This window comes from Oncorhynchus masou, chromosome 15 (assembly GCF_036934945.1).
Source record: "Oncorhynchus masou masou isolate Uvic2021 chromosome 15, UVic_Omas_1.1, whole genome shotgun sequence".
Classification (NCBI taxonomy): Eukaryota; Metazoa; Chordata; class Actinopteri; order Salmoniformes; family Salmonidae; genus Oncorhynchus; species Oncorhynchus masou.
Window position 1 is genome coordinate 8,242,607 of NC_088226.1, and position 27,834 is coordinate 8,270,440.

Sequence of the window (27,834 nt, forward strand, 5' to 3'; positions counted from 1 at the left end):
TAAATGTTATGAGTTTGGTTCAGATTTGGAGTGGATTTCAACGAAGTAACTTTATCGGTAGGCTACCATTTGGACTGGGAATTATGATATATGTAGTCTTATAATTTTAGTTTACAAGTGGACTCACTAATTCATGATGGAACTGGAGGGTGAGAAACCGAAGTATGGTAAGTTGTTAGCTTGTTTAGTTTATATAGGGTACCGTATATCTTTAACAGCGCTTTCACTGTCCTGGGATAGCTAGCCGACTAGCCCCATATAGTTTCGTTTTCATGTATGAAGAAGACTGGAGTGTGGAATGCAACATTGTATTGGTGTGTGCTGGATGCATGTAACAATTTAACTCAGCATATGGCTATTACATATTTGATTTACCCCATTGACGTAGCCTAACTCAATCAACTTTTCTCTCTCATTTTCAGAGAATAGACGAATGGAAATTGACTCTCACAATTCGAGCCATAATTTCCATGCGTAATATTCTATGCTTCTGTTTTGGGCGAGCCTACAGATTGCATTTGATTAGCCTATGTTGTTGTTGCCTCTCTCACATTCCCACGCCCAGGTCTCATCCCTGTGCCAAACAATGAGACTGCTGAGCAATTAGTGCTATAAGGGCCTACAATATTCCATACAATAAATGCACACTTGTATGCAAGTACTGTAGCCTATCTGAAATTATCATACAATATGATTCTCAAATAGGCTGTGGGCTTTGAAGTTTCTTTAAATTCTCTAACATTTTCAGTTAATCAGTAGTAAACATGTAGTTTACGATTGTTAGGGTTAAGCTGTAGTGTCCCTACTCAGCATTTGCATGTCCAGTTGTTTCATTCCTCAGCCTGGTATGGCACACTAGAGAACAACTCACCAGCTTTGTGCTGACAGAAATTTGAACACCATCCAAATATAGATTAGTTAATTAAAAAAATGCCTCATGGTAGGTCTGAATTTGAATTTAGAGAAGATACTGTGTGTATTGTTTCAGCTATTGTCAGCAAAAACCTGCTATTCCCTGCAATATAAAGGTGTTACATTTACATTTAAGTCATTTGGCAGACGCTCTTATCCAGAGCGACTTACAAATTGGTGAATTCACCTTATGACATCTAGTGGAACAGCCACTTTACAATAGTGCATCTAAATCATTTAAGGGGGGGGGGGGGTGAGAAGGATTACTTTATCCTATCCTAGGTATTCCTTAAAGAGGTGGGGTTTCAGGTGTCTCCGGAAGGTGGTGATTGACTCCGCTGTCCTGGCGTCGTGAGGGAGTTTGTTCCACCATTGGGGGGCCAGAGCAGCGAACAGTTTTGACTGGGCTGAGCGGGAACTTGTACTTCCTCAGTGGTAGGGAGGCGAGCAGGCCAGAGGTGGATGAACGCAGTGCCCTTGTTTGGGTGTAGGGCCTGATCAGAGCCTGGAGGTACTGCGGTGCCGTTCCCCTCACAGCTCCGTAGGCAAGCACCATGGTCTTGTAGCGGATGCGAGCTTCAACTGGAAGCCAGTGGAGAGAGCGGAGGAGCGGGGTGACGTGGGAGAACTTGGGAAGGTTGAACACCAGACGGGCTGCGGCGTTCTGGATGAGTTGTAGGGGTTTAATGGCACAGGCAGGGAGCCCAGCCAACAGCGAGTTGCAGTAATCCAGACGGGAGATGACAAGTGCCTGGATTAGGACCTGCGCCGCTTCCTGTGTGAGGCAGGGTCGTACTCTGCGGATGTTGTAGAGCATGAACCTACAGGAACGGGCCACCGCCTTGATGTTAGTTGAGAACGACAGGGTGTTGTCCAGGATCACGCCAAGGTTCTTAGCGCTCTGGGAGGAGGACACAATGGAGTTGTCAACCGTGATGGCGAGATCATGGTTGTGTTGGTAGGTTAATGGATCCAAACAATTGTTGTTCATGTAAGGGAAATGTTTTTCCTTGAAGATATGTTCTCATAATACATTAGTTAATTTATTCTTCCTAAAACGAGCAAGAATCTCTGCTGGAGGAGACAAACCTCTGCCAAAATGATAAAGTCTGACTCCATGGTTGTAATTTGGACTTTAAATATACAGTACCAGTCAAAAGCTTGGGCACGCCTACTCATTCCAGGGTTTTTCTTTATTTAAAAAAAACAACTATTTTCTACATTGTAGAGTAATAGTGAAGACATCAAACTATGAAATAACACATATGGAATCATGTTGTAACCCAAAAAGTGTTAAACAAATCAGAATATAAGATTCTTCAGAGTATGACAGCTTTGCACACTCTTGGCATTCTCTCAACCAGCTTCATGAGGTAGTCACCTGAAATGCATTTCAATTAGCAGGTGTGCCTTGTTAAAAGTTAATTTATGTAATTTCTTTCCTTCTTAATGTGCTTGAGCCAATCAGTTGTGATGTGACAAGGTAGGGGTGGTATACAGAAGATAGCCCTATTTGGTAAAAGACCAAGTCCATATTATGGCAACAACAGCTCAAATAAGCAAAGAGAAATGACAGTCCATTACTTCAGTCAATCTGGAAAATTTCAAGGACTTTGAAAGTTTCTTCAAGTGCAGTCACAAAAACCATCAAGCGCTATGATGAAACTATCTCTCATGACGACCGCCACAAGAAAGGAAGACCAGAGTTACTTCTGCTGCAGAGGATACGTTCGTTTGAGTTACCAGCCTCAGAAATTGCAGCCCAAATAAATGCTTCACAAAGTTCAAGTAACAGACACATCTCAACATCAACTGTTCAGAGGAGACTGCATGAATCAGGCCTTCAAAGTGAATTGCTGCAAAGAAACCACTACTGAAGGACAGCAATAAGAAGAAGAGTCTTGCTTGGGCCAAGACCGTGAAGCATGAAGGAGGTGTGATGGTGACACTGTCAGTGATTTATTTAGAATTCAAGGCACACTTAACCAGCATGGCTACCACAGCATTCTGCAGTGATACACCATCCCATCTGGTTTGCGCTTAGTGGGACTATCATTAGTTTTTCAACAGGACAATGACCTAACACACCTCCAGGCTGTGTAAGGGCTATTTTACCAAGAAAGAGAGTTTTGGAGTGCTACATCAGATGACCTGGCCTCCACAATCACCCAACCTAACCCAATTGAGATAGAAAAGCAGCCAACAAGTGCTCAGCTTATGTGGGAATTCCTTCAAGACTGTTGGAAAAGCATGTGAGAGAATGCCAAGAGTGTGCAAAGCTGTCATCGAAGCAAAGTTTGGCTACTTTGAAGAATCTAAACTGTAAAATATATTTGCTTAACACTTTTTTGTTTACTACATGATTCCATATGTGTTATTTCATAGTTTTGATGTCTTCACTATTATTCTACATTGTAGAAGATAGTAAAAATAAAGAAAAACCCTTCAATGAGTAGGTGTGTCCAATCTTTTGACTGGTACCGTATACACCCAAAATGTGTAAGTAGTGGCACACCCAGTCATTTTGCGGGTACGCTACTGCTGCCTGCAGTTCTAACATTGTAATTTTAGTACAGCAAGCATGGTGGAAACCAGTAGAAGAAAGAAATAATGAGATTCGCTCAAAATGTAGACTTTCTCGCAGCATCACAGACATCTGGAACCCTTTGTTGTGAGCTAAAATATTGTTTTCAGTTTCAACACTGTCCACAAGATGTAGAAACACTGATATATTTTCTCATTTTCACTGTTTGTGTTTTGGTTTTATGTGGGGTTTGCAGGGCCCTGTGAATAACATGGAGGAGGGATAAGGCAAGATTTATGGTTGACTTGTTAGCTGTCTCCCCTCTCCAGCCATATGAAAACTGTGTTTTTCTTCTTTCCTCCGCACACAGCCTTTTCCTCCCTCTGCCTGTCTTATGATGATTCATTTATTATTTAAAACCCTCTCTTTCATTATCCAATACTTTTTCCTCTCTTCCTGGCACAATAGATTTTACAACCTCAGTATAGGCTACTATTTTGTGTATAGCACTGTTTTCCTCTTCCCTCTATACAGGATTTAGGAATGTGTTATAACCCTCATACAAACAAGTAGTCAGGTCAACACCAGAGCAAGATTTTGATGGGAAGAAAAGACAGTTGAACAACAAACTGCATTGTGGGAATAGTAAGCTGTGACTTGGCAGGAAATAAAGTTGAAGACATTCTGTGAAAAGTTGTGGGGTTAAAGGCCTCTAGCACTATATTGTGACACAAATGACTCTCCCAAATGACTGTCAAATTCGGCGTAGTACTCTTAAATGAAAATAATGATGGAGGTGCAGATATATTGGAATCTGACCAGTAGGAAGCATATTTAGTGATAATCAGGTATTATGTGTTTGTGTGGTTATAAATAGTGTGATGATTGGTAGACCGAGGCCCTTCTTTTTTCTTCTTCATTGTTTGTTCCTTGTGCGTTTGTTTTGCAGTCGTGTGAAGTCTTTCTGCATTCCATGGAAATCTGTCAGGGTTTCACATAAGAAAGCAATGTACAAAAAACATAACTATGGGGAGTTTGACACAGGCTACCACCGTGCAGAAATGAACAGCCCTCACTTGGTTTTAGATTGTATCTGTTTTTATGAAGAAATGGTTTTCAATATCTCCCCCAGCATTTCTCAACATTCCTTTGACCCCGACTCTCCCACGTGCTAATGTTGTAGATGCGTTCATATGGTTGTAATTGAGGTTTTCATGGTATAACAGGACTGCCTCAGAAATACAGTGGGATTTAGGCTGTGATCTAACATAGTCATCCCCATTTCACATCATGGAGTAATTTCAGGCCAACACATATCAGGAAACCTCAATAACAGGGGAACTGACAGGATCAGACAGCCTACAGCCCTGTGCAGTCTTAGTTTATGTGTAATTATAAGACATATTTAGGAGAGTGGTTTGAAACTTGATCCAGAGTCTCTCTGATCTTTATTTTAAGCTCTGGCAAGGTCGAGCTACACTCTTAGAAAAAATGAGTTCCAAAAGGGTTCTTTGGCTGTCCCCGTAGGAGAACCCTTTCTGTTTCCAGGTAGAACCCTTTTTGATTCCAGGTAGAACTTTTTTTGGTTCCATGTAGAACCCTCTGTGTAAAGGGTTCTACATGGAACTCAAAAAGGTTCTGGCTGGAACCAAAAGGGTTCTTCCTAGGACCAAAAATGATTCTTCAAAGGGTTCCTGTATGGGGACGGCCAAATAACCCTTTTAGGTTCTAGATAGCACCTTTCTTTCTAAGAGTGGAGCAATAGTGTAGTTGTTGCTTTTCATGAACATTTACATTTGAAGTCCAGTCCAGCTGTTTTCTATTACAACAGCTGTCATCGTGTTATCACTTCCCACATTGTCGCTTTACTTATCAACTGTATTGAATAAACAGGCATCCCACTGGGCACACTCTGGTTGAATCAATGTTGTTTCCACAACATTTAAATGAAATTACGTTGAATCAACGTGGAATGGACGTTGAATTGACGTCTGTGCCCAGTGGCATGCCACTAGGGAAGGAGAATAGTGTTCCCTGCCAGCCCCAATTATTATTGTTTAATCTGCTTGATCACAGTCTGGTCCAAACAGACTCATGTGACTTATTAACCCAACAGCAGTTACATTTTGTTTCCATTCAGACAGCAGACAGCCTGTGTTAGATTAAGTTATTAGGGAAAGTTATTAGGGTCATGGGGCCTGAGGTGAAGAGAAGTGGCAGAGATCAATTCCTGTAATAGTGATGTTGAATTATTAGGAAGCCCCGTCTATTTGTGTGGTATGCGATGCCCTTCCTCTTCCTGACTGGTAGTCATCACTGTTGGACTTGGCTGCCCTCCCACAGCCTGTCTGGTCTGTCACATCTGGATGTTTGGAAGGTGAAAAACCACTATATTCTTTGGAATTCTGCATTGTTTTTTAGATTTCGTAGCTGAATCAGAGCCATGAGTAAGGGGTACGAAAATAGAGCACTATTTTGGAAATAGGTTCATTTAGCAGACTTTTAGAGAATGTAATTGCGCTTCTTTGTCAATGTTATCAAAACATAGCCAAGTAACCTAATTGATGTTGTCTAATGGGTTGGTGCTGAGGCTCTGGCCTATCTATCTCTGCTCTGAGCACAATAGAGAAAACAACAAAGACAAGACATGAATGGGAGTCTGTTTCAGTGAAGTGCAGTGCTGTCTGTTGTCTCTGAGAGAGTCTCTCACTGGAGTAAATTAGGGAGACAGACAGTAGAGGTGACACTCTCTCCTCAGGAAGATGGGCCTGTTTATCCAGAAGGCTTCAGAAAGTGGAAACTGAAGAAGAGGACATGGTTAGGACTCAGGAGCATCTTATATTCAGAGATATTCATTGTTACAGAATAGTTTTGTTTAGGATTAAAGTCCAGAGCAGGGATGGAATTACATGGAATGGATGGAATTGTCTCTTCGGATACTCTAAAAATAGTGGACTGGACCAACATTGATATTTGTAACATTTATGGGGGTGTCCTGGTAGCTCTGTAATTCAAACCCTGATCCAAAGTAAACAGACCATAAAGAGGATGCTGTTACCAGCAGAGATATTTGGAGAGAGGGCACACTTCCCTACCCTAACCACCAACAAGGCTCCATATCTAGTTTCGATATCTCTGAAGTATTTATGTTATCTGCTGCAGTCAGCACTCTTGGTCAAGTCAATCTTATTTTGATGTTGAAAACTCCCTATGAGGGAAACGGTCATACATACTGCACTCAGTCAACACTCTACAACTGCAGTTACTGTAATGAGAGACAGACAGGGGAGGGAAAGCTGCTAGTATAGCCTACTGTGTTGATATGACATGCTTCTCTTTTCTCAGGGGTGTACAGTGCCTTCGGGAAAGTATTCAGACCCCTTCCCCTTTTCCACATTTTGTTACATTACAGCCTTATTTTAAAATTGATTAAATAAAAAAAGTTGTACAACAATACACACAATACCCCATGATAACAAAGTGAAAACAGGTTTGTAGAATTTTTGGCAAATTTATTAAAACTTAAAACAGAAATACCTTATTTAGATAAGTATTCATACCCTTTGCTATGATACTCGAAATTGAGCTCAGGTGCATCCTGTTTCCATTGATCATCCTAGAGATGTTTCTACAACTTGATTGGAGTCCACCTGTGGTAAATTAAATTGATTGGACATGATTTGGAAAGGCACACACCTGTCTATATAAGGTCCCACAGTTGACAGTGCATGTCAGAGCAAAAAACAAGCCATGAGGTCGAAGGAATTGTCTGTAGAGCTCCGAGACAGGATTGTGTCGAGGCACAGATCTGGGGAAGGGTACCAAAACATTTCTGCAGCATTGAAGGTCCCCAAGAACGCAGTTTCCTCCATCATTCTTAAATGGAAGAAGTTTGGAACCACCAAGACTCTTCCTAGAGCTGTCTGAATACTTATGTAAATGTGATATCAGTTTTTTTGCAAACATTTTGAAAAACCTGTTTTTGCTTTGTCATTATGGGGTATTGTGTGTAGATTGATGAGGGGAAATAACATTTGAATACATTTTAGAATAAGGCTGTAACATAACAAAATGTTGAAAAAGTGAAGGGGTCTGAATACTTTCCGAATGCTCTGTATAATAGTTGACTCAGGAGAAGTGCACATTGGATGAGTGTATACTGTTTAAGTGCAGTGCTGTTCAAACAAAATACATTATTTCTGTTCTCTCAAGATATGTGCATACACACATTCAGAATGACAGTCACAATATATTCAGGCATGGTGGACAGAAAACATTTAATGGAAGGTTGACCTTATTTATGGTCGTTTTTACTGTGAGAGGAGGAGAGGGTAGGGAGGAAGGATAATATTGAGGGGAAACTCGACTCAGGAAACATTAGAACAGTTCCAAAGCAAATACCTGAAGCTCAAGAAAACCAGAAGTAAAACTGCCTTGGACCTTGTGTAGTACACTATACAATGAGCTCTCTGTCCACAAGAGAAACAGTGGTATATATATTTCTTTGTGCAGATTCTTGGGAAACATCTAGGTATGGTAGTGTACTCTAATAAAGTTATTACAACAACCGATGTAGCAAATAACATTTGTCCTGATAGTGAATGTCGTGAAGCTCAGGCCATAGGCACCCCTTTAAGAAAGGATGCATAAATGGAATAAAGCTGGCAGGGCCTGACAGCACACTCCCACTCACCATGTTTCCCCAACAGAATACCATGTTGTGCTCTTGTTCCTAATGTGCTGTAGCTTTTTAAAAACCTTTCTCAAGCCATAGAGAAGTTGTAGAGAAAATGTGACACTGAAATGTGGGAATTCATGTCATACCTGTATTATGTATTCAGTGGAGATCCAACTCTTGCAGGGTGAAATATCCTCCCTGTGCATAGCCCATCGAGATGTTGAGACTGTTGCTGATTTGCTATTTTGTGCTGGTAGCTTGTAAACAGTCTGCTACTGTGCTTGTAATAATGGGGCCAGTAGGGTCTTACAGAAAATGAGGACAGATGGAGCCTTTGCTTTCTCTCACTAACTTGTAATGAATGGAAAATTGGCCATTCCCAGAATGACATAGACTATCCCATTGGCCAAAACAAGTGACTCCACTGCCTGGAAAGAGTATGGAGAGATTCCAATAGAAGCTTCTCATCAATACCCATTTTCCAAACACAGCTCATCATGAAACATACTCCATAATCTGTCTTTATTAACAGCATACACAGCATCCCGTTGGGTTCAGTTTAGAGGTCGACCGATTATGATTTTTCAATGCTGATACCGATTATTGGAGGGCCAAAAAAAGCCGATACCAATTAATCGGACATTTAAAAAAATATATATTTGTAATAATGTGTGTTGAAAGATGCTAAAGCAAACAACCCAAAAACCACCAAGAAACACAACAAAATATATAAAGGTGTCTGCATGGAAAGAGTCTCCTCCATGAATGGGGAAGTGGTGTATTTATCCTGGGAGACACCGGGCCCAGGTGTTTCCCATGTAGCTGACGACCCTCCCGACTCTGCCCACCGGCATCCTAATAAGGAAACAAGAACAAAGAGAGAATACGGCAGACAGAGTGGGAGGGTCGTCACACTCCTCCCTGGGCTCGAACCAGGAACACAACGACAACAGCCACCCTCGAAGCAGCGTTACCCATGCAGAGCAAGGGGAACAACCACTCCAAGTCTCAGAGCGAGTGATGTTTGAAACGCTATTAGCGCGCACCCCGCTAACTAGCTAGCCATTTCACATCGGTTACACGAGCCTAATCTCGGGAGTTGATAGGCTTGAAGTCATAAACAGCGTAATGCTTGACGCACAATGAAGAGCTGCTGGCAAAACTCACCAAAGTGCTGTTTGAGTGAGACAACTTTATCAAATCATAGACTTAATTATAACATAATAACACACAAAAATACAAGGCTTATGTCATTAATATAACCTTCAATGTTATGTCATAATTACGTTAAATTCTGGCAAATTAGGCGGCCCAAACTGTTGCATATACACTGACGCAATGAACGCAAGAGAAGTGACACAATTTCACCTGGTTAATATTGCTTGCTAACCTGGATTTCTTTTAGCTAAATATGCGGGTTTAAAAATATATACTTCTGTGTATTGATTTTAAGAAAGGCATTGATGTTCATGGTTAGGTACACATTGGAGCAACGATACGCACCCCATCGATTATATGCAAGGCAGGACATGCTAGATAAACTAGTAATATCATCAACCATGTGTAGTTAACTAGTGATTATGATTGATTGATTGTTTTTTTAAGATAAGTTTAATGCTAGCTAGCAACTTACCTTGGCTTACTGCACTCGTGTAACAGGCAGTCTCCTCGTGGAGTGCAGTGAGAGGCAGGTGGTTAGTTAACCCACCGTTCCTAGGCCGTCATTGAAAATAATAATGTGTTCACTGACTTGCCTAGTTAAATAAAGATTAAATAAAGGTGTAAAAAAAAAAATCCGATTGTTATGAAAACTTGAAATCGGCCCTAATTAATCGGCCATTCCGATTAATCGGTCGACCTCCAGTTCAGACAAAGGCAATCTAAATTGAATTGGTATAGATATTGCTTTTCATTGCTCACTGCTAAATGTTTTTTAATAAAAAGTAGTCTAATATCACGCTAGCGTGCAAACCCAATGAAAGCAAAGGAAATGGCACAACAGGATCTGGTTATGGATATGTGAATATCCAGCCAGGCTGGGTGAAACCACCCAATGTAATACAGTCATGTTCCCACAAGAGGGTAGAAAACACCTATGAATATGACATGCAATTGCTCTGAGAGGACACACCTGGATACAACAAAGAGGAATAGGCGAAGCGAGAGGTTTTATTCAGCCCAAAATATGTTCATGAAAATAAGCCCACGAAGTGAGGTATTTTCGTATGGAGGTCAATGAAAGTTTCGAATTTGGTCAACAAAAAAATGTAAGGTGAGACTTTATTTTGTGATAGTCAGTCTGTAGAGGCTCTATCCAATCAAGTGTGGCCAAATGAAATTGCTAATTTGCTGCGTGAGGCTTATTTGATTGAATAGAAGTTTCATAATGGTTGGGACGAATGCACTGATAAGTGGACGCACATGGCATTTCGGCAACTTTAGAAGAAAAGAAAAACGACTATATATCGGCATTGTGCCTGTTCTCATAGAGATCGATCGAGGACTCATCATGGTCAAGGCTCGACATTTATTGTTGTCCACTTGCCCGGGACAAGTAAAACAATTGTCGGACAAGAAGAATATAGATTTAAGTTGTCTAGATGGACAAGTAAAAAACAATCACGCAAAAATCACAATATCAAACATTAGGTTATTGGATCAGTGTCCTCCGGATGCAATGTGTTGCACACTGTCCTCCCAATCTCAGCACATCTTATTTATCTGTTATTTTACCAGGTAAGTTGACTGAGAACACATTCTCATTTGCAGCAACAACCTGAGGAATAGTTACAGGGGAGAGGAGGGGGATGAATGAGCCAATTGTAAACTGGGGATTATTAGGTGACAGTGATGGTTTGAGGGACAGATTGGGAATTTAGCCAGGACACCAGGGTTAACACCCCTTCTCTTACAATAAGCGCCATGGGATCTTTAATGTCCTCAGAGAGTCAGGACACCTGTTCAATGTCCCATCCAAAAGACAGCACCCTACACAGGACAGTGTAGTGCCCTGGGATATTTGTTTAGACCAGAGGAAAGAGTGCCTCCTACTGGTCCTCCAACACTACTTCCAGCAGCATCTGGTCTCCCATCCAGGAACTGACCAGGACCAACCCTGCTTAGCTTCAGAAACAAACCAACAGTGGTATGCAGGGTGGTATGCTGCTGAGTATAATATTGTAGGCCTGCATTGACAGGCCTTTACATCTTGCAGTTGCGAGATGCGTTTTTGAAATCAAAGCAGCAGCATGTGCACATTTGTTGATATTTATTACTGGGTGATATTTATTACCCAGTGGGCCATTACCAGAGGAGGGAGAGAGAGGCATTTGCACAGCAGGTAAAATAATGATATACAACAGACTAACTGAATAACCAGCCAAACTACACCGGTAGGTGTATAACACTTAAATAAATCATATCAATCATTAACTATCTAGCTTTTAGCATTTATTAGTGTCATTGTCATGTCCAATGTCCTAAAATAACTTTCCACCTGCACTCGTGTACAATCGCAAATGGCTGACATGCAGTTGATACGGGTGCACAGTTGATGAAACCAATGCTGCAAACTCCGGTTGTAAAACCGTCTTTCAAGCGCTCAAAATGTCAATACTGCCCATGTAATTCTGACAAAGTTACAAGAATATTCCTAGACTAGGCTTATTGACAAGTAACTCTTATGCTGTCAAGATCTCCCCTGAACACTGAATATTTGAACCTTATAAATAGATAAACATCTTAGTTAGATACCTCACCCACCTTAGCCATTTGATCTCTGGTTCACTGAATGAGGGAATTATTTTATAAAGACATAAAAAGTATTTGGTTGTAATTGTATTGTTGCAGGGAGGCCAATCATGCTCCAGGAGATTTCAGGAGCGCTATTGGGTGTGCAGGCTTTTGCTCCAGCCTTGCTTGAACACAGCACATTGCAAAAAATCAGCTGCTCAACAGGGCCTTGATAAGCTGACTCTGGTGCGTATTTTACTTTGTGGGGGTTAAGGCCACAACGCCAGGAGATACTATATAATACATGGGATCAGAACAGCAGCCTTCCATTGTCAATACCAGTTATAATAATAAATTATTTTGTGGTTACTTGCGTAATACAAAACATTTTCAGGGGGGGGTTACAAGTGACTTAAGCTTTCGGACAATTAACAAGAATCTGTCCTACTTGGCTAAAAAAGTGAATGTCAAGCCCTGATTGATTTAGCCATTGAGGACTTCCACCATTTTAAAGTAGTCACCTGGGTGGGGATTCCTATGAGTTGGAAGCAATCGACCAATGAAGAATGAGAAAATGTACTACCTTAAAATGGAGATGCCATCTGTCACAGATACTACAGATAATGGCACAGATACAAGGATGAGTCCTCTATCTATCTCTATGGCCAGTTGTTCACACACTTAGCTGCCCTCTCATTGGCTGGAATGGTCCATCCTCCTGCCTGCCTTCCATCTTTGAGGATATGTATTTCCATTGTTAGAGCGGTCACATGTTTATCTTGTCACTATAATCGACAATCTTAGCCTATAATGAACTTCCTAATGAGCAGCTTTGAATTGAATGCACCTTGTGAATACTCCATTCAACAGAGGTGTGCTCAGTTTTCTTTGAACGTTTGCTACGTTGCAGAAACGGTTTGTACGTTGAACAGACTTTGAGGTACATTTGCTCCCATTTGGTGGGTGTGGCGAGTCATGCCTTGATTCAATGAGTGACGTATTTAAAGGGCAGAGGCCATGATACAGCATTCCCCAACCTGGCCGTTCAGTTGAACGTTCCAGAACATAAAAACATACTGAACGCAGCCCTGGTGTGACAATAATTTTTCAAACGTAGAAGTGACCATTAGAAAGAAGTTTGAAAAAGGCTGTGTTTACACAGGCAGTCCAATTCTGATATTTTTTCCACAAATTGGTAATTTGAACAACCACATCAGTTTTTTCACATCAGGGCCCGGTTTCCCAAAGCATCTTAAGGCTGAGTTTGTTAGAACCAACAATGGGCCCAGATCATTTTCAGAGCTGATCTGATTCGTCAAAAGGTCAATTAGTGGAAAAATATCAGAATTGCCCTTTAAGATACCTTGTTTAACTTTTAGAGCTATCAAAATATAGCTTGGTGTTAATTTGACAGTCAAAATAGCTTCAGGGCTGGAGATCTTGATTAAAGCGCTCATCTATCCAGTATTATAACCAGCCCACCAGAGTCTCATCAGTCTCCAGTGCACACAACAGATTTTTGTTTTTCCCCAAACACATGCTTTTAATCACTCCTGTGTAGTTTGCTTGGGATCCACAAGGATATCCAGTAGCGATTTCACAGAGGGGGAGGGGAGAGTCAGTGTAATGAAAAACGAGGAATTGTCTCCACCCATTTTGCCTTGGTTGTGCTCCCACCCTTCTCTGTAGGTGAGCTACCTGACCAAACTCTGGGGAGAGAGAGGAGAGTGTGAAAGAGGTAGAGAAAGCCAGGAACAAAGGCAGAGAGTGAGAGAAACACAGACAAAAAGAGCTCTGTGTGGAGGGAAAAGGGGAAAGAGAAAGGAACAGGTGGACCAGAGATTTGAGCTAGGCAGCTGTTGGGGGGGGCAGTGGGTGGACTCTGAGGAACAGGGGTGTGCTCAGAGCTGTTCTTGACAGGTCGGACAAGTTTCTCCCCACAATACCTGTCGCTCTCACTTTCTTAAACACACCAGTTGGCAGGAAAAGGAAGTGAAGCAGAAAAGGGCTGAAGAAAAAGCAGGAGAGTTTTCCGGTCATTTATAATTCCAGAAAGGAATTTAAAGATGCCTGAGCAGCAACCCTATTACGGAAAGAATGGTAACTACTAATTGATTTTAGTTTCATTAGAGCTTATGTGGTTTGACCTTTTTCAACCTTATGAAAAGCTGTTTGTGTCTTTTATGATGGCTGGTTTGGTTGTAGCTTAAGTTTGTTCTTGAAGTGAGAGAGCTTTTCTCACTGCTTGAATGTTTTAATGAATCTGTCAGTTGGGAGCTTGTTAATGGGTGGTGTAATTTGTCTCTAGAGAAGAGCAACACTGGGTGAAACTAGACCTCTAGTATCGGCATTATGACAACATGACTGAGAATGGGTGTGGGTTAAACCTGCTGATTATACAGGTGTGTGGAGAAATGCAAGTGAACATTGTGTCAATCTTTTCTCTCCTCTATCAAATGCTGCTGCTGTGTGTGTGTGTGTGTGTGTGTGTGTGTGTGTGTGTGTGTGTGTGTGTGTGTGTGTGTGTGTGTGTGTGTGTGTGTGTGTGTGTGTGTGTGTGTAAGGACTGGGCTGAAAAATTGGCAGGCAACATTGTTTGTTTTCAGCCCTGATAAAATATAAATGCACCAGCCACTGTTTGGGGCAAATGTTTCTGCATGTTGCTCCAGCCTACACTCCCTCGGCAGGCTGTTTCCACCATGTCTTTGAAGGGCATCTCAGGCTGATTATGCCCATTTAACACTTTAACATCCAGACTCTATCTCTGTGCTTGTGGACCTGCTGTGTCCAGTGGATTGATGTTCTCTGGGAGCAGGCCCACTATATTGCATGCTGCAATAGCACCCTGACCACTACTCTGCATTATTAATGGCCGCCATGCTGAAAGTCATACTCTATAGTATCTAGTCTAGACCCAGTGGTTCAACCACCTTAAGACTGTGATTATTGATGTTCTGTGAAGTTGAGATTCACTATGGCTCAACTTGAGCACTTCTGACTGATCGTTATAACCATACCTTTTCTCATCTAGGCCTAAATGTAGTTGACATTAATGCCTCCTTTTGGTCTTCTGAGGATTTAGAACTGGCAATGAGTGAATGTAGTTTGCTCATGACATCCATTCCCTCATTGTACAGTAACTGTAGGTAACTTTGATTTATGTGGGCTGATGGCAGATGTGGAGAGTCTGTCGTCTCTTTGCTCCTCCTCACCCTGTTGGAACCCCAGGGTTCAGATCCAGGTTACACATTATATTGGGTATGAAAGGGAGAGGATATTGTGCACTGGTTTATAGCCCAGTTTAATTTGGGGGATGTTATCAAGTTAAGAAAATCAAGAAACATTAACAAGAACATATTTTAAAAAATACCTTTTTCATGGCATTAATCAACATTTACCTTTTTAAGAAGTAATCAATACTGATGAAAAGGTTCATCTGTCATTTTGTGTGTCTTATGTCCTTCAATCAAATGTAACATCGGCTGAAGGAGACATCACACGAGTTCATTCCCCACATACGCTGCTGCTACTGTCTTATGTATCCTGTTGCCTGGTCACTTTACCCCTACCTATATGTAGATCACAGGAGGCTGCTGCTACTGTCTTATGTATCCTGTTTTTACCCCTACCTATATGTAGATCACAGGAGGCTACTGTCTTATGTATCCTGTTGCCTGGTCACTTTACCCCTACCTATATGTAGATCACAGGAGGCTGCTACTGTCTTATGTATCCTGTTGCCTGGTCACTTTACCCCTACCTATATGTAGATCACAGGAGGCTGCTGCTACTGTCTTATGTATCCTGTTGCCTGGTCACTTTACCCCTACCTATATGTAGATCACAGGAGGCTGCTACTGTCTTATGTATCCTGTTGCCTGGTCACTTTACCCCTACCTATATGTAGATCACAGGAGGCTGCTTTACCCCTACCTATATGCTACTGTCTTATGTATCCTGTTGCCTGGTCACTTTACCCCTACCTATATGTAGATCACAGGAGGCTGCTACTGTCTTATGTATCCTGTTGCCTGGTCACTTTACCCCTACCTATATGTAGATCACAGGAGGCTGCTACTGTCTTATGTATCCTGTTGCCTGGTCACTTTACCCCTACCTATATGTAGATCACAGAAGGCTGCTACTGTCTTATGTATCCTGTTGCCTGTAGATCACTTTACTGTCTTATGTATCCTGTTTCCTGGTCACCCCCTACCTATATGTAGATCACAGGAGGCTGCTACTGTCTTATGTATCCTGTTGGTCCTGGTCACTTTATGTATCCCCTACCTATATATGTAGATCACAGGAGCTGCTGCTACTGTCTTATGTATCCTGTTGCCTGGTCACTTTACCCCTACCTATATGTAGATCACAGGAGGCTGCTGCTACTGTCTTATGTATCCTTATGGTCATACCTGTTGCCTGGTCACTTTACCCCTACCTATATGTAGATCACAGGAGGCTGCTACTGTCTTATGTATCCTGTTGCCTGGTCACTTTACCCCTACCTATATGTAGATCACAGGAGGCTGCTGCTACTGTCTTATGTATCCTGTTGCCTGGTCACTTTACCCCTACCTATATGTAGATCACAGGAGGCTGCTACTTCTTATGTATCCTGTTGCCTGGTCACTTTACCCCTACCTATATGTAGATCACAGGAGGCTGCTGCTACTGTCTTATGTATCCTGTTTCCTGGTCACTTTACCCCTACCTATATGTAGATCACAGGAGGCTGCTGCTACTGTCTTATGTATCCTGTTGCCTGGTCACTTTACCCCTACCTATATGTAGATCACAGGAGGCTGCTACTGTCTTATGTATCCTGTTGCTTATGTATCCTGTCTTATGTATCCTGTTGCCTCACTTTACCCCTACCTATATGTAGATCACAGGAGGCTGCTGCTACTGTCTTATGTATCCTGTTGCCTGGTCACTTTACCCCTACCTATATGTAGATCACAGGAGGCTGCTACTGTCTTATGTATCCTGTTGCCTGGTCACTTTACCCCTACCTATATGTAGATCACAGGAGGCTACTGTCTTATGTATCCTGTTTCCTGGTCACTTTACCCCTACCTATATGTAGATCACAGGAGGCTGCTGCTACTGTCTTATGTATCCTGTTGCCTGGTCACTTTACCCCTACCTATATGTAGATCACAGGAGGCTGCTGCTACTGTCTTATGTATCCTGTTTCCTGGTCACTTTACCCCTACCTATATGTAGATCACAGGAGGCTGCTACTGTCTTATGTATCCTGTTGCCTGGTCACTTTACCCCTACCTATATGTAGATCACAGGAGGCTGTCTTATGTATCCTGTTGCCTGGTCACTTTACCTTATGTATCCTGTTGCCTGGTCACTTTACCCCTATATGTAGATCACAGGAGGCTGTTGCTGGTCTTTATGTATGTCTTATGTATCCTGTTGCCTGGTCACTTTATGTAGATCACAGGAGGCTGCTGCTACTATGTATCCTATATGTAGATCACAGGAGGCTGCTGCTACTGTCTTATGTATCCTGTTGCCTGGTCACTTTACCCCTACCTATATGTAGATCACAGGAGGCTGCTGCTACTGTCTTATGTATCCTGTTGCCTGGTCACTTTACCCCTACCTATATGTAGATCACAGGAGGCTTGTCCCCTTATGTAGATCACAGGAGGCTGTTGCCTGTTGCCTGGTCACTTTACCCCTACCTATATGTAGATCACAGGAGGCTGCTGCTACTGTCTTATGTATCCTGTTTCTGTATCACAGGAGGCTGCTGCTGTCTTATGTATCCTGGTCACTTTACCCCTACCTATATGTAGATCACAGGAGGCTGCTGCTACTGTCTTATGTATCCTGTTGCCTGGTCACTTTACCCCTACCTATATGTAGATCACAGGAGGCTGCTGCTACTGTCTTATGTATCCTGTTGCCTGGTCACTTTACCCCTACCTATATGTAGATCACAGGAGGCTGCTGCTACTGTCTTATGTATCCTGTTGCCTGGTCACTTTACCCCTACCTATATGTAGATCACAGGAGGCTGCTGTCTTATGTATCTGTTTCCTGGTCATGTATCCTGTTGCCTGGTCACTTTACCCCTACCTAGATCACAGGAGGCTGCTGCTACTGTCTTATGTATCCTGTTGCCTGGTCACTTTACCCCTACCTATATGTAGATCTGTGTCTTATGTATCCTGTTGCCTGGTCACTTTACCCCTACCTATATGTAGATCACAGGAGGCTGCTGCTACTGTCTTATGTATCCTGTTGCCTGGTCACTTTACCCCTACCTATATGTAGATCACAGGAGGCTGCTGCTACTGTCTTATATCCTGTTGCCTGGTCACTTTACCCCTACCTATATGTAGATCACAGAAGGCTGCTACTGTCTTATGTATCCTGTTGCCTGGTCACTTTACCCCTACCTATATGTAGATCACAGAAGGCTGCTACTGTCTTATGTATCCTGTTGCCTGGTCACTTTACCCCTACCTATATGTAGATCACAGGAGGCTGCTGCTGGATCCTGTTGCTGGTCACTGCACAGGAGGCTACTGTCTTATGTATCCTGTTGCCTGGTCACTTTACCCCTACCTATATGTAGATCACAGGAGGCTGCTGCTACTGTCTTATGTATCCTGTTGGTCCTGTAGATCACAGGAGGCTTTCTTATGTATCCTGTTGCCTGGTCACCCCCTACCTATATGTAGATCACAGGAGGCTGCTGCTACTGTCTTATGTATCCTGTTGCTGGTCATTTATCCTTTGCCTGGTCACTTTACCCCTACCTATATGTAGATCACAGGAGGCTGCTGCTACTGTCTTATGTATCCTGTTGCCTGGTCACTTTACCCCTACCTATATGTAGATCACAGGAGGCTGGTCTGCTACTGTCTTATGTATCCTGTTGCCTGGTCACTTTACCCCTACCTATATGTAGATCACAGGAGGCTGCTGCTACTGTCTTATGTATCCTGTTGGTCACTGTAGATCACAGGAGGCTTTACTGTCTTATGTATCCTGTTGCCTGGTCACTTTACTATATGTAGATCACAGGAGGCTGCTGCTACTGTCTTATGTATCCTGTTGCCTGGTCACTTTACCCCTACCTATCCTGTTGCACAGGAGGCTGCTGCTACTGTCACCTTTACCCCTACCTATATGTAGATCACAGGAGGCTGCTGCTACTGTCTTATGTATCCTGTTGCCTGGTCACTTTACCCCTACCTATATGTAGATCACAGGAGGCTGCTGCTACTGTCTTATGTATCCTGTTGCCTGGTCACTTTACCCCTACCTATATGTAGATCACAGGAGGCTGCTGCTACTGTCTTATGTATCCTGTTTCCTGGTCACTTTACCCCTACCTATATGTAGATCACAGGAGGCTGCTGCTACTGTCTTATGTATCCTGTTGCCTGGTCACTTTACCCCTACCTATATGTAGATCACAGGAGGCTGCTGAGGGGAGGACATTTCATAATAATGGCTAATGGAGAAAATGGAATGACATCAAACACATGGAAACCATGTTTGATGTATTTGATACCATTCCTCTCCAGCCCGTCCTCCCTATTTAAGGTGCCACCAACCACCTGTGATGTAGATGGCTACCTCAATTACCTCGTACCCCTGCACATCAACTTGGTAGCGGTACTCCCTGTATATAACAATGTTACTTTTTACTCGTTATTGTTATTCGGTATTCACTGTGTATTCCTTGTGCCACCATTTTTATATTTTATCTTAACTCTGCAATGTTGGAAAAGGACCCTCAAGTAAGCCTTTGACTGTTAGTGTGCACCTGTTGTGTATGAAGCATGTGACAATAAAAATGTGATTCGATGAATAGGTTGTGCTCACACAGTAGAGTCGCTGACCTCTGGTGCCTGTGTTGTGGTACTGCAGGTTCTCATGTTGCAGAAGGGCTGCTTAGTCACTACAGAGGAATTTGTTGGGTTGCCAGGTGTGTCTGCCCCGATGGAAAAGTCATCTGACCAACAGTAAAGGGAGCAGAATGTCAACGCGTGGGCAATCCACTCTGTTTACCCCATGAAATGTATAACTAGGAGGAAGACGCCCCCACATGGAACAGTGTCAAAGTGCATCTTGGTTATGAAATGCCTTCTAACAGCCCTGCAGTGTGTACACTTTTATTTAACTTATACGCTGCAAGCCATTTACCATCTGAAATTGTATTCCTACTGTATTTTTCAATACTTGCATTCTTTCCATCTAGGTGAACCAAAAAAGTATGACCCCACCTTCAAAGGCCCCATCTATAACAGGTGAGAGGATTGCCAGTTCATCCACACTGTAGTCAGGATGGCACATAATTCACATCTAAAAACGATTGTTCCCATAACGTTTCCATGTCTCCCTCTCTCTTTACTCTAGGGGCTGCACTGACATTGTATGCTGCATCCTCTTCATTATTTGCATACTGGGCTATGTTGCAGTGGGAATTCTTGGTAAGTAAATGTGTCCTGTAGGCACAAACAAGCTTAACTGACCCCATATTAAGGACTTGGGTATACCCTGAGTCATGCCCTTAGGTATGTCTCTGAGTGGTGCTCACCTAAAGCATGTCTGTATGTTCAAGATGCCTGGTATTTGATTGTTTCTTTGTTGTCGATGGCTCCCTTCTCCCCTAGCCTGGTCCCAGGGAGACCCCAGGAAGGTGATCTACCCCACAGACAGCAGAGGACAGTTCTGTGGGCAGGCAGGCACACCTCTGGAGTAAGTTCTGCCCTCACCATTCATGCACAGTGGAATACATAACAGACAATCACAAACACTCATGTGTTGATTGTCTCCACCATCCCCCCTCCCGGGCATTCATTTTCTTCAACCTGCTCCTGTTCTCTGAACAACTGGTTGTGTTTGTATTGTAGGACGAAGCCCCTGCTGTTCTACTTCAACATCATGAAGTGTGCCAGTCCCATGGTGCTGCTGGAGTTCCAGTGCCCAACCACACAGGTGACCTGAACCTTTGTTTTCAGTTGATACGTTCTTGTACGCCATGTTATTTTTGTATGCCTATGCACTTGTATTATCTTGGCTCATGCCTTACATTTCTTTTGCCATCAGATGTGTGTGGAGAAATGCCCTGATAAGTTCCTGACGCTCCTGAAGGCCTACACCAATAAAGAGGACTTTAAGTATTATAAGAACTTCTGCAAGGAGGGTCTAGAGGGGCTGGTGAGTAGCATGTGAAGAGGATTCTGAGATGGGTGGTGTAGTAGTTTGTCACCCATGTTGATTTTGGAAATGTCAAGAATGTGACAGTGTTTTGTTCTACAAAAATAGTGTGCCCAGTGGCAATTTAGTGTGAGCAATTCAAACTTTGAATATACATTGCCGCACCAATGGTTGAGATACTAAGTGCTGATTGTTCATGTGTGTTTTAGACTGTAACACAGATCCTGAGTTCTGGCCTGTGTCCTGCCATGCTGACGCCAAGTAAACCCTGTAAGTACGGCTCTAGTCTATTTTGCTCCCCTATCCTGTCTACCTGCCCTTCTTCCGTTCCTGAGTCAAACTCCCCAACCCTCCATCTGGCCAGCCCATCCTCCCCATTTCTGGAATTTGAAAAAAGTGAAAGACATTGTTTTACTGTTCATTGTTTTACTGCTCATTGTCCTGTGTCTTCTCCTTCACCCCCCTTCCTCTTCCTCCAGTCACCCGTAGGTGCTTCCCTGCCCTGGGCCAGAAGAAGGGAGGGGAGATAACCGTGGGAAATAACTCTAAGTTTGATGACGGGGAGGGGAACATTAGAGATGCCAAAGATCTGGTGGCGGGGGTCAAGTGAGTCCATAGAATTTGCATGATGTTTTCCTGTGATGGGTGCTAGGGCTACATCTACAATCAGCATTGGTCACTGTATTTTCTTCTATAGGAATGCCACAGTGGTCATTGAAGCTCGACAAGTGGCCATGAAGATCTTTGAGGATTACACCCAGTCCTGGTACTGGATCCTAATGTAAGTCAGCTTCTTCCCTTTGACACTATTGTGCAGTAATGCATTCACACCGAATTCCAAAGCACTTGATCAGCAAAGGGTGAGTTATGTAGGCACTATCGTCTGTTTTTGTGTCGGGGTTCAGAGGGTTGGTGATTGCCATGCTCATCAGTCTCCTCTTCATCGTCCTCCTGCGCTTCCTGGCCGGGATCATGGTTTGGGTCATGATCGTCATGGTGATTCTGGTCATTGGATACGGTAAAGACCAGTTCAACAGAAGTCCCATTTTTAGTTGTTTCTTAATGTTCATGTCTCTGAACGCTCTAATCAACAAAGCCATCTCCTGTGTCCCTTTCCCATCTCTCTATCTAAATGCTGTACTTCCCTCTTGTGGCCATGCCCTGTATCGCACCACAGGCATCTTCCACTGCTCAATGGAGTATGTTAGCCTGAAGTCAGAGGCAGGCTCTAATGTCACTCTCAAGGACCTGGGCTTCCAGACAGACTTCTCTGTGTACCTGCATATCAGACAGACCTGGCTGGCCTTCAGTAAGTCTCCCCACTAACCTCCTCTCAACCTTACAGCTAGTGTGGCTCAGGAGGTATACACCTGGGCCAATACATTAGAGTTCTACTGTATATCATGAAGCAGGATCAATGTTAGCCAGGTAACTTTTATAAACCCTTAGATATAATGCATTGCGGTGTTATTGCAAGCATAAACTGATACTAAGGACTACTAGGATTCCTGTATAAATGGCCGTGACTGAATTCTCCATTTGTTTTTATGCCTTTTCTCTCTCCCGTTCCCTTTAGTTATTATTCTGGCCATTGTGGAGGTCATCATCATTTTGCTGCTCATCTTCCTCAGGAATAGAATCCTCATCGCTATCGCTCTCATCAAAGAAGCCAGCAGGTCAGGAAACGGGAGTGATCTCTGCACTTACAGCCTTTTCTAATGGGATTGGATGGGAAATGGATCATTGAATGCTAGATCATTGTGGTTTAAATGGGGGCGTAATAGATGGTGGATAAGACCTTTCTAGTGCTAAACTGTGATGTTTTGTTTACAGGGCCATTGGGTATGTGATGTCAGCCCTGTTTTACCCCTTGTTCACCTTTGCCCTCCTATCCATTGTCATCGCCTACTGGGCCGTGACCGCTGTGTATCCTTCATGTTTGGAGAAAAATGACTCATAGGCTTGAGTAACTCAACATGCTCTTCTGAACGATTGATGTGTATTTGCTGGGATTTGTAGTTCTCTGGATCATATTCTAGTCCTTGACAGCCTCTGGCCAGGTTCCTGTCCACCTCCAATCAGCCCATCTATAAGGTGTTCAATGAGACGGCCTGTGATCACTCCAGGAAAATCTGCGAGCCAGCTGTGAGTTCTGCTTTTCCGTTAGCCCATGCAACATGTCACCATCTAACAGCCTGATCTTAATTGGAGAGACATTGAACCATCGATCACCTCCGTGATAAAAGTGTATACAATGGATAGAATGTCAACTGTTGATTCTTCTCTACCTGTCTCCTCCAGAACTTCAGCACATCCAGTATGAAGGCGGAGTGCCCAGACTCCAAGTGTCTGTTTGCCTTCTACGGTGGAGAGACGGTCTACCACAAGTACCTGATTGGCCTGCAGTTCTACAACGTCTTCCTGTTCTTCTGGTGTGCCAACTTTGTGACAGCACTGGGTCAGATGACCCTGGCTGGGGCCTTTGCCTCCTACTACTGGGCCTTGGTCAAGCCTGACGACATGCCTGCCTTCCCCATCTTCTCATCCCTTGGCAGATCACTCAGGTGTGTGTGACTGTTTATGTTCCTGTTCCTAACCAAGTTGGGTGTTCAGATATGTACATGATGCTCTGTTGCATATGTGGATATCTTGGCGCCATTTAATAAGGTTGGTTAGTGACATCTCCTCACTCCCCTGCTCAGGTATCACACAGGTTCCCTGGCGTTTGGCTCGCTCATCCTCTCCATCATCCAGATCATCAGGGTTCTGCTGGAGTACATCGACCACAAGCTACAAGGTGAGCCATAGATCCTGTATTAGCAGTACTACGGTATGTTGATATTAACACAGCTGTCACTGTATACCCTCATCATACTTTACACTAGCTGTGTATGAATGTTGGGTTTTTTAGTACTTGTGTTGGCTCTGATTTGGTTCTGCCCTACTGTCTGTTATTCTCCCCTAAAGGAACCCAAAATAAGTGCACCAAGTTCCTACTGTGCTGTCTCAAGTGCTGCTTCTGGTGCCTGGAGAAATTCATCAAGTTCATCAACAGAAATGCCTACATTATGGTTTGTGTACTACCTGTTTGTGTGCACCTGCTATGCCCCCCAGTTAAATGCATGTCATATTGGATATAATTAATTTCAGAGGAGCTTTGACACCAGGATCATCTGTCAATGTTAACTGTGGGAGAACGTTTGGTTTATGCTTGATTATGAATTTGAGTCTGCTGCCTCTAGGTGGCGATATATGGCAAGAACTTCTGCACGTCTGCCAAAGATGCCTTCTTCCTCCTTATGAGGAACATGATCAGGTGAGTGAGTGTGCTGTCTCTTAATGTTTGTGTTGACTTAATGAACTTTATAAAATGGACTGATCCATCACAATGTATCACTGTTTGACCTTGCAGGGTAGCGGTCCTGGACAAGGTGACAGACTTCCTCTTGTTCCTGGGCAAACTCCTCATTGTGGGGCTTGTGGGTAAGTGAAGCTGTTTCTACAGGAAACATGGTGAACAATAACACGCTCTCAGTACGGCCAGTCTTCTAATGATTGTATTTAGTTTTATTACGTTTCATTGTTGACAATCAGTTGTGCTATTGGAAGATAACGCTTCCGTCCTGTTTCCCAGGAATCTTTGCGTTCTTCTTCTTCTCTGGGAGGGTGAAGGCCTTTGAGAACACAGCGCCCAACCTCCACTACTACTGGGTTCCCATCCTGGTGAGTAGCATAGCCATGCTCCGGGTCTGGTGGGTTATGTACAAAGGCATGTAGTTTAATCTATGATTTAAATGTAGCTGAGTGTAACCTACGGTGTTGTGTATTGTAATGGTTGGAGTGTGTTTCTCTCCTCAGACAGTGGTGGTTGGTTCCTACCTTATTGCCCACGGCTTCTTCAGTGTGTACGCCATGTGTGTGGACACACTCTTCCTCTGCTTCTGTGAGTAACAGTAAAACCATCTCCCTCTTGTCTTTCCCCCACAAACACAAGGTACCAGTGGTGAGAAGGTAAAGGATTATGGTGTACACAGAATACTTAGGAAATGGCTTCCTCGTGTTGGCAACTCTTTTACATCTCAAAGCTTTACTAAATGGCATGTTTTGAAGTAAAGATGTCCCAATGTGTCTAGAGGTCATGTTGTCCTGAAACGGTGACCTCCTCTCCCTTTCTTCATGACCTCTTTCACTGCTAATGGTGTTGGGCTGCCACTAATGATGAATTGCATGATGATATTATGGTGTTCTTCATAATGCTTTATTGCTAAGTTATTGATCCTAACCCAGCTATCTAGGACTAGTGTTAACTTGCTGGTTGCAGACAATGGGGAAGTTTAGGTGTTGATCTATTAATTTAAAATGCAAATGGGTGCTTTTGCTGGGAATTTTGACAGACTTTATCTTTCTCTCCCTTCTCAATTCATATTGTTTTCCTCCATCTCCCTTACTAATGCCACCCTTCACCTTCATCATCCTGTTTTCCAATCAACCATCCCTTGACCCCATTTAACACACACACACACACACACACACACACACATAGGTGAAGACCTGGAGAGAAATGATGGCTCTCTGGCAAGACCGTATTACATGTCAGCTTCGCTCCATGACATTCTGTCGGAGAACAAGGCTGTGGAGGAGACCGAGGAGCCAACCCAGTCCTCGCCACATCAGCCAGATGACCAACACGTCCAGCTGAAACAATAGCAGCCTCCGATGCAGGGGAAAGACCAGGACGTTTAGGAGTAGTCATAGCAAAGACACTGTGGACGAGATCTCCACCTGCAGATCTGTCTTGTAGAAATGGGCATGCTACTGTTCATGATTGGTAGATTGACATCAAGGCCTGAATTTGGACAAGTCAACTCCTTGACCAGTGTCTTTCCTTCTCCCTATAGAAACGTGTGTGTATGTATATATATATATATATATATTTGTGCTCTTACTGGTTGGAGTTGGCAAATGATAGTTGTTTCATTGATTTGGAAAAAAGACACCGACCCATAAACAATGCTAGGAATTCCACTGATGTTTTAGTGAACATGTTGCAGTTCTGACATTGTTGCTGGAAGGAAAACACTGTCAGCCATAGGAAACAATGTGCCTAATCGACTAACTATCCATTTTGGTCTGATGTATTGAACCTCCTACAGATATCACATTTGTTTACAGTTAAAGCATTCAAAAGATCTCTGCAATGCTTCCATCGTTAGTATTACTGCTATCAGTGCATTACTAAAATGTGATCTTTTCAATGATCTATAAAAGCCATATGTAGTTTTGTATATACTGAAATGTATTTCTTAGTTCCGCTTGTGAGGGAAGCAACTCCATTTTTGTTCTGTAAAGCAATGCAATCAGATCCCTCATTGCCTTGAAATATTTGCCTGTCAGCAAGGTCTGTTTGATACACTGCCCTGGAGACCCCTAGGTTCTATGAGCATTAACTGAATGCAGTTTCTCTTTTCTCTCTTTCTTGTGCTATTGTGCATGTTGGTAGTATGTCTGCTAGTGATTAAAGCTGCCAGTCTTTCTGTTATTTGTCTTTCCTCCTCATTCTCTTTCTGCATTGTGTTGATGGGGAACAAGCTAAGGTAACGAACTTCATTTTGGGTTTGACTAGGCAAGCTTTACCAATTCTGTCAGAAGCAGGCCAATTATATGTTTTGTAGGATGACATGTTAAATGACTTAAACAGAAGTGCTTTAACTTGGCATAACCTTGAAGCTTTGCTAATCCATCACAAGTTGGTTCTGATCTGGCCCCTGCTTGGAAATGTAACAATGTTCAAGTTTTTCCTTTTGAAATCATTTCATATTTTTGTCTCATGATGTTTTCCTTGATTCTTCAGTGGAGGACCTGGAGAGGAACGATGGCAGTGCGGAGAGACCCTACCTGATGTCTGATCGCCTCCTCAAAGTCCTGAATAAGAAGAACAAGCCTGAACCAGCAGAGTAGAGCTCTCCCATGCGGTGTGGAGAAGGGCAAAAGCTCTGGTGTGTACAGGTGTGTAATTGTACATAGTGGAGTATGCTTTAAAGACTGGATTGGCCAAGGACCTCATGCTGTCACTCATCCAGTACCTATGTGGCAATCTGTTGTCATAAGTCCAAACAATCGCTGCCATCCTCTGTGGTCGAGTGAGGCGTATAAATCCTAAATGGAATTTTAATGCTGCATGCAGAGTGCTTCTTACAAGGATGTCCCCCCCCCACATTTTCATTCAGTTATTTGGTTTGGATGAAATCATAGTTTTGTCTGTTTTAAGTATATTTTGATGACCTCATTTTCAAAAACCAGCAACCAAGTGTGGTTCTTATTGAATATAGCTGTATGTTACTGTAATCAGACCAGCTGTACACCAGTATGTTATGAGCATGCTTTGTTATGAATATTACTTGGAGTGTGTTACATGAAGGTGAGCACAACTGATCTATTTAGTAAAGTATTTTATACATTTACATAAAGCATGTAACCTATGCAATTAGTTTAATACATGCAGTACTAAGAAATACATTTTATACTTGTTTGAAATTGTGTAACTACTTTATATTTGTTGCAATACTTTCTCTGCTTTGTCATTACCAAAGCCATTAATACAGTACTGTAGCCCGTTTTTAACCCACTGTTAAACGTCAATGCTTTGCTCTCTGTTATAATTGCCAGGGAATGAGTGGTAAAGAAATGTATGAAAGCAGGGGAAAATATAGGTTGTGTATGTGGATCTGTTTAAGTGCCTGTGGAGTTCTGAAACTAAAATAAAAGTTGTTTTTGTACATTTAGTCCT

General features: G+C 42.8%; 1 protein-coding gene across 3 annotated transcripts; it reads left to right on the forward strand.

The window, feature by feature from the left end:
* On the forward strand, nt 1-27,823 carry LOC135555488 (choline transporter-like protein 2). 3 transcript variants are annotated; one of them, XM_064987965.1, is made up of 22 exons: nt 1-167; nt 20,086-20,134; nt 20,244-20,317; nt 20,501-20,585; nt 20,741-20,825; nt 20,937-21,047; nt 21,257-21,317; nt 21,527-21,653; nt 21,745-21,828; nt 21,953-22,065; nt 22,225-22,356; nt 22,624-22,723; nt 22,881-22,973; nt 23,108-23,192; nt 23,349-23,611; nt 23,750-23,844; nt 24,015-24,118; nt 24,290-24,363; nt 24,460-24,530; nt 24,682-24,770; nt 24,906-24,990; nt 25,591-26,586. In XM_064987965.1, exons 1-22 carry the CDS (start codon nt 134-136, stop codon nt 25,752-25,754), a joined length of 2,178 nt encoding a protein of 725 aa, XP_064844037.1. In that variant the 5' UTR covers nt 1-133; the 3' UTR covers nt 25,755-26,586. The 3 variants fall into 3 exon arrangements, with proteins under 3 accessions (XP_064844037.1, XP_064844036.1, XP_064844038.1); XM_064987964.1 differs by lacking the exon at nt 1-167 and adding an exon at nt 13,557-13,946; XM_064987966.1 differs by lacking the exons at nt 1-167; nt 25,591-26,586 and adding exons at nt 13,558-13,946; nt 26,899-27,823.
* Nucleotides 27,824-27,834: the final 11 nt, after the last annotated feature.

Excerpts from the sequence above, each read along its gene's own strand:
- LOC135555488 (XM_064987965.1), top strand. The coding sequence starts at position 134 with ATGATGGAACTGGAGGGTGAGAAACCGAAGTATG. Across the intron at positions 168-20,085 it reads GGGTGAGAAACCGAAGTATG|GTGAACCAAAAAAGTATGAC; the intron begins GTAAGTTGTTAG and ends CTTTCCATCTAG. Across the intron at positions 21,318-21,526 it reads GCTGACGCCAAGTAAACCCT|TCACCCGTAGGTGCTTCCCT; the intron begins GTAAGTACGGCT and ends CTCTTCCTCCAG.